Below are 7,852 nucleotides of genomic sequence, written 5' to 3'. Positions count from 1 at the left end.
GCTCTTGGAGGTGCCAAGCTTTCACTTGCTAATAGCCTAAAAAGCATCCTTGCGTGTCAACAATATGCTAGAACACTTGCGGGAAAAATGCAGAAGGCGGTTTTCCTTGGGTCGCTCCATGTTCTTAGGGTCCACGAGGCTTTTGCTGGATCGTCGTATTGATTCCTTTACAGACTGTAACCATCTATCTCACGGTTGTGAGACGTGGTTATGGCTGAAATTTTACCGCGATTTCGCTGGAAGCGGGTGCAATTTTTCAGATTAGCACCCGCTCCCGGCGAAATCCTGCGGTTGTCCTTATGACAAATTTTTATTTATATATATGCAAGACCACAAACTTGCCTGCCGCGCTAACTAACGGTATGTGGTGCAACTAAGCTCATGCCGTATCTAGGACTTAATATCTTTGGTGCTGCTCAGTCTGACCGCGGTAATACCTTATTATACCAGTAATTACCGGTAATTACTGTTAATCGCGGTAAAAACCAGTAATTCTTTAATTTTACAAAAAAAAAAATGATTTTAGAGACAAAAATATAAATTTTATGATAAATTAGACCCTGGTTTTACGTATTCTGTAGTTTTCTGCACGTAAAACATGCATAATATGTAATTAAAATAACAAATGTATTTACTTTGGAGAGCAGCAGACGACAAAACCTTTAAAACTGTGAAATTTTGGGCGGGCGATTCGAATGACTATTGGGAAATCTATGTAAACTACTGAATTTTTAATGCTAAAACTAATATTCGTGATGTAGAAAATACAGAAGGCAAAATTTTTTAAATATTCAAATGTTCTATTTCTTTAAATTTCATCTTAATAAGAAATTATTGTTTTTATATTGGATAACTTTTGCGAGACTAGTCGGATCAAATTGTGTTTTGGCACGTACAGTTTTCGGAACCAAATAGAAAGATCAAGTTCGTTAACCAGCTGTTTTGGATGAAAATTCAAAAAAATAGAGAATTTTCAAAATTAAAAAAAAAATTAAATATCTATGTGTGACTATTCGTAGTACTAGAATACTAAAAATATTGCACCCAAAGAAAATCTAAAAAATTGTTATGAACCACTCTTGTATATAACACGTTAGTTTTCGTCTTATTTGTGAAAAACAATATTCAAATTTTTTTTAATTAAAATTTTCGACAAACGACACCAGCTAAGAAAAAAAGGTTAAAGTTGCAGAGCTGAGAAAGAGCTACAAATCTGTCACTTATAATTTTTGGATCGGATATGTAGTTTTTCTTTTAATCGTAAAAAATAACATTAAGAATTCCAAAATAATAAATTAAAAAATTTAATTTTTGAAAAAATGGTACGAGAAACGAAAAAAATTAAAAAACAAAAGTTGTTATAAAAATATATATAAAATAAAAAAATTAACTTTTTGGACACAAGTTATAAAAACTGTATAATAACAAAGTTTTTTTACAGGCTGCGCACTATTTAACTATTTGTCTTCCGACCGCATATAAATAATATTTACAAAATCTTTCATTAAGATTTTCTTAAAAAGTATAATTTTATTATTTAAATATTTACCTGCTAATTCAGCACACATACATGGAGCGAAAAGTATGTTTATCATTTTTTCCTCATAAGTTAATACTTCAAAAGATAATTTGTTTATTATGCGGTATATACGTTTATATATGAAACTTTTTCGATCGATAATTTTTACTAAAGAGAAACAATAAAACACAAGTGATGACTATACGCAACATACTTTATTTAAAAAACTAATATGTTTGTTTTTCTTTGATAACAAATTGATTCCGAACGAAAACCACGTTTCGCCAACTTCGACCTGTGGGACGGTCATTGAAAAAATGTTAGTTGAAATACCTTATTGCGAGAAAGTTGTTCACTAGACTTTGAGAAAGTTTTCTGAAAATTTGAAGAAAATCGGTGAAAAACTATGAAAATGGCGTCGAGTTGAAGTCAAAACACAAAGCCGCAACGGCAACGAACGGTTTCGAGCGCTTGTCGCGTTGTGTTGCATCCGTCATCTCAATTCAGATGCAATGTTTATCAATGAGAATTGCAAAATTTTAGAAAAGATAAAAAATATCGTCTCATATCACTTGTTTATACACAAAAAAATTAATTTTAGTCTTATTCATTCAGTAGTTGACATAAATTTCCCTAATAGCCATTTGAATTATCCACCCAAAATCTCACAGTTTCATAAGCTTTGTCGTCTGCTGCTCAGAAAACCAGTGTCCCCCAACTTGGGAACTTTTTAAACTGCGCTTGCGTCGCGCTTACCAGACGCCGACAACCTGCTTGTTCACTGTTTCCGCGCTGAGTTTGAATTATATAAATATTCAGATTTAATATTTATGAGTAATAATGATTGGAAAACGCATCAAAAGTAATTTCTTGATCCTAAATTAGAATTTTGGAGTAACCGATCAAAAACTAATGCGATTTCCATGCAAAAACCATGATTAATTCCGGTGTAAGAGAGAAAAATATTTTTTCTTCAATTTAGAATTTTAAATGTTTAAAAATGTGAATCAAATAGTACTAAGAAGTTTTAATTTTAAGCAAAAAATATTAGTTTCAATAGTACACATATGATTTGATTATTTGTATACCATATTATATATTTTATAATATTTATATTATAATTAATTAGTCATAGTACACATAAAAGAAAATTTGTTTAAATTTCTAGAATCTAGACAACAAACTCAAAATTTTATTTATATATTTAGAGAATATTGTAATCCATTATAATTGAATGATTTATTGTAAATATTAAATCTGATTATTTATAGAATTCTAAATCAGCGCGCAAACAGTGACCAATCGGGTTGTCGGTGCCTCGCCGGCGTGACGCAAGCACAGTTTAAAAAGTTCCCAAAATTGGAGACACTGCTCCAAACTTAATCAAAGATATTATAAACGTAGATGTGGTACGGCAAAGATTGCCTGATATCTTTGCTTACGGTAAACACTCAACTCACGTGCTGATGGTTCTGCGCATGCTATGTGAGTTTAGCGTTACCGTTTTCCGCTTTGCAACGACCAATATTGCATGGGACATTTGTAATATCTTCGTAATTAATAAAAATGATTATCATTTTATTATTCCATTAAATAGTTCATTCAAAAAATAAAAACTATTTTTTAAATACACTTATATTGAAAAAATTATTTTTGATTACGATATTAGCAAAATAGGGCAAAAATGGTCCAAATACATTTGGTCCAATGTTTTCCCGTCAGCAGTCAACGAAGTGAAGTTATTTGGTGGTTGAAGTGAAAATACATAATAGAAATATTATCAACTTTACGCGCGTAAATTAAGTTGCGCTCTCGTCACATCTTCGTTACATGGGCACCTCACTAGCGAACCTATAATAAGTCCCAAGAATTAAAAACAAGCCATTAGTTAACAAGAGATGGAGATATCTTCTCTCTTTTTTATCTAATAGCATTATTTTTGTTCTTCGAACTTATTATAGGTTCGATACTGAGGTGCTGCATCTAGTGAACATTGCAAGAAGCAAAATTTCAAAGTTCAAAATACTTTTTCTAACAAGTTTGCAAATCTCCTTGACTTTGTTTCTGGCTTTAAAATTTCTTTATTGTCCATTGTCCAAGTTAATTAAAAAAAAGAATATTGGGGGGGAAAAAAGTTAATAATTAAGCGTCAGATCAGGTCAGGTGAATTCGCAATTGTTGGATTTGAGGAAACATTTTTCACGCTATAAATGTCAACTGTAAAAATGTCTTACGATTATATTGATCGAGTGTCTCCACTTAAAGGTAAGTTTTTTGTACCTGTAGGGTAGCGATGACATAAAGAGCGGTTAATTCCAGTGTTTGACAAATTACCAGCGAAATGTAACGCGTTACCGTGGCGTTACTTTTTTTAAACAAAGTTTTAATACGCCATCATGAATACAAAAAACTTTAGATTCTTTTTCCTTGAGCAAAATTAGTTTTTTTTTTTTAAATGCATCACTTAAATGAAATATTTTTATGTAATTTTAATAATAAAAATAAGTCCTACAATGCCGGAAATTAGACGACACTAGAGTTCTTAATTTCTCGAAAATTTAAGGACATGTGACGAGTGGGTCACGTGACCAGATCCCTACCTTACCGACACTCTTTATTTCTTAACTTATTTTTACAAGAAGCGTCAAATCAAGTTGAAAATTTGTGATAATAGATAAGAAGCACTAAGAAAAGCGGGTCTGATCCTAAACTTTAATAATTATGAAAAAAGCAACAAAAACAATTTACTTACAAACAAAACTTTTTCATAATTACACAAATTTAGAACTAGACCCACCTCACATAGTGCTTCTTATTTAGTATTCCAAATTTTCAACTCGACATGGCACTTAGTATGAAAATAATTTTTTAAATAAAAAAGTGTCGGTAAGATAGGAATCTGGTCACGTGATCTATTATTGAGTATTTTAACATTACGTCACACTTGGTCGGTAACGTCGAATTTTATAAGGTCTTGCCTTTTGGTTGACTGCAAAGCATTGATGTTAACATTGATGTTAACAACAATTTTGGAAAGTGTGCGATTTGGACAATGCATCAGGAAACAGCCAAATACCTATAATACCGACCTCACTTTATCAGTTCACTGAATATTTTTTTGGACCTAAGAAATTTTTTTTTGTAAATAAAATATCGGCCTCAAACTTTGAGAAATGCAAGAGCCGAAAGAAAACTACTACAAAGTACAAAGTTTAATAATAAAAGTTGTAAACAAAATTTCAACTAAATCTTATCCGGTACACAACAAAGGACTCTGCTGTCAATTCCATCGGCTTCAGCCGGCAATCTGACGGCCACTAGACGCAGCTCTAACAGTCTTCTCGTCCTAACTCCTAAGTTGTTAGTCCTTTATTGTGTGCCGGATAAAAATTAGTTGAAATATTTTTTTTACATCTTTTATTGGTAAACCTTGTATTTCAACGTAGTTTTCGTAATTTGTTGTGATTTCTCACATTTATATTTATTTTTGTTATTATTGTTGATGTAAGATATTGGTCAATTTAATACTTTTTTTAAGTTTCCGGTTATTTCCAGAAATTGCCACTAGGGGGTATAATAGTACAGTAGTGGCGGTTTAATTGAAAATTTAGATGTGATAAAATCATTATTTTCAACATGAGTTTAATTATTGAAATAATATTAATACATTTTAAACTCAATAAAAGTAATATTCGCAAGGTAAAGCTTAATCATTATAAGATTATAAATAAATTTGATAAAGCGAACTTTTGAAAATATAAAGCAGTTAAAATAATGCAACGTGATACGTTAATATTTATAATTATGTTTAAATTGGAATGCTAGAAATTTAACGAAGGTAAAGAATCTCGATAGCAAAAACTTACTGATAAGCAAAGTTGCATATTGAATAGTTCGTACAAATATTTTTCGAAATACTGAAAAAATTATAAATTTATGTCCTTGGGCCGCAAACCGCATTTTTTGGAGATTGCACATTAGGGCGAAGTGACAATGATAAAATTAGTCGAATCGTTTGGGCGGAACAAAATTTTCAAATTAAAAAAGGGAACAGAAAATATTACCCGATTTCAAATATTTTTTTTTACTTTTTTGGGATGTCAATTCACAAATTTTTTTTTGCTCAGCCTAAAAGATTCGACTAATTTGATCATTTTCACACCGCCCTATTGCAAATCTGCAGCGGACTGCATAAAGATTCTGATTGTGTTAGTGTCACTCCGACTTTTAGGCTAGAAAACATCTTTACGTTTTCAAACTTTGTACTAGTCGACTAGTGCGCCATGTCGCACGGTGGCAGGATAACGAAACTGTTTGGATTACGTTAGGGGACTTTACCTATCACGAGGGCCCCTCTTAATTAAGGGTAAATGGTAGCCTGTGTCGTAATAAAAATTTAACCTTGTAATCTTAATTTTGTCCGCCTTTTTTTTCTTGAATTAAATAATTTAGTTTATCGAATTTTTGGGAGAAGGAAGAAAATATATGAGCCGACATCGGTTGGGTCCCTTGGAGTAATTATTTTGTAAGGAAAAGCGGTTCTTTAAGTTTTCCGTGATTACCTTATAGCAGACGAAGCGACGAAAAGTTTGGAGTTGGAAAAAGCCCCTAGCGCCGCCACCTTCCTTTTTCAAAAAAGTCGCAACTTGTCAGATAGTTCAACTCAGATCGACAGCTGTGAATACTCAGTCGATAACACGGCTCTATTAAAAAATTATTCACTAAAAGAATTAATTATTAAATAATATTTAACTGGCATACTTGAAAATATTTACCAAGAAGAAAATTTTTTAAACAGGGAGATTAACATTCAAAGAAAAACATCATGTTCAACAAAAAAATAGATTTTTTTTTAATACGTGAATTTTAAACGAAACAGTTGAACTTTCAATTAAAACAGGCATTTTTTCAGCCAAATTGTCGAATATTGAAACCAAAGTATTACTATTCTACAAAACAAGATTTTCAAAAAATACATTAATTTTTCAACCAAACACTTTAATTTGGAACTAAAAAAGAACATTTTTCAACCAATTAAATTGAATGATTACATTTTCAGTGAAAAAAAAGAATGTTTAACCAAACAAATGAATTTTTTACTAAAATTATTGAATATTCAGCTGGAATAGTATTTCCATTTTTAATTGAAAAAAATTGTTTTCTACAAAAAAGAAATAAATTTTCAATAAAATAGCTCATTTTTTTAGCAAAGAAATGAATTTTTAATATGAGTGATGTATTTTCAATAAAAAAATTAATTTCGATGAACAGAGTTTATTTTTAACCGAGGGAATTTATTTATAACATTAAAGACGAATTTTGATCAAACTTACTTTAGTTTCTTTTTACTGAAAATTTAACCGTTCCACTTTGGGTGGAAAATTGACATTTCTATTTCAAAATTTAACAATTTTGACGTACATTTGTCTTTTTTAATCGAAAACTACTTTATTTCATTTAAAATTTACGTATTTTATTTTTTAAAAACCTACTTTTTTGTCAGAAAATCGACTTTTTAAAATCTAAAATATACTTGTTTTGGTAGAAAATGATATTTTTCTTTAACTTAAAATGAAAATACTATTTCAGTTGAATATTCCATAATTTTAGTAAAAATTCATTTGTTTGGTTAAACATTCTTTTCTTTTTAATGAAAATGTAAGTATTCAATTTTTGGTAGAAAAATTATCTTCCTTATTTCATAATTCGTCGAATTCGTTAAAAGTTTAACTATTTCATTGCAAGATTCATTGCTCTAGTTTAAAACTATTTTTTAAATTTAAAATGTAATTATTCTACTTGAGGATTCATCATTTTAGTTAAAAATTCATCTGTTGAAAAATGATATTTTTTAGTTCCAAACTGAAGTATTCGGTTGAAAACTTAATATATTTGTTGAAAAATCTTTTCCTTTTAACTTTTTCGTTTAAAATTCACGTATTAAAAAAAAAAATCTATTTTTTTATTTAAAATTTTTTTTATTTATCTGCTATATCATCAGAGAGTGTACCTTACCGACAGTAGATCAACCCTCCAAACCATGAAGGCAGAAAATCTACACAATATCGATCAAGTTAAGAATCTTCAATAACAGAAAAATGCTTAACGTCTTAATAAGACTAGATGGAAAATACGAGGGTGGATTGATAAGTTTCCGGCCTGACCAAGAAAAACAACGTTTTTAAGAATTTTTTTTTTGTATTTCTCAACATAATCTCCTCCAAGGCTAAAACATTTCTCATTGCGGTGTTCTAGTCTAGTAATGCCATCTCTATAGAATGATTCGTCAAGCTCCTCAAAATACCCATTTACAGCTTCGATTACTTCTTCATT

The 7,852-nt window shown here is 30.2% G+C and overlaps 1 protein-coding gene across 1 annotated transcript in view; it reads left to right on the top strand.

Annotated features, from left to right (window-relative positions):
• The first annotated feature begins 3,593 nt into the window (after positions 1–3,593).
• Positions 3,594–7,852, top strand: part of LOC117173360 — a 21,027-nt gene continuing 16,768 nt past the window's right edge. Inside the window, exon 1 of the mRNA XM_033361879.1 lies at positions 3,594–3,784. Within this exon, the coding sequence (XP_033217770.1) occupies positions 3,730–3,784 (55 nt within the window). The 5' untranslated portion in view covers positions 3,594–3,729. The remainder of the gene's footprint in view (positions 3,785–7,852) is intronic.

This window comes from Belonocnema kinseyi, chromosome 5 (genome assembly GCF_010883055.1).
Source record: "Belonocnema kinseyi isolate 2016_QV_RU_SX_M_011 chromosome 5, B_treatae_v1, whole genome shotgun sequence".
Classification (NCBI taxonomy): Eukaryota; Metazoa; Arthropoda; class Insecta; order Hymenoptera; family Cynipidae; genus Belonocnema; species Belonocnema kinseyi.
The sequence above is the reverse complement of the archived record's forward strand: the minus strand, read 5'-3'. Positions and strand labels throughout refer to the sequence as shown.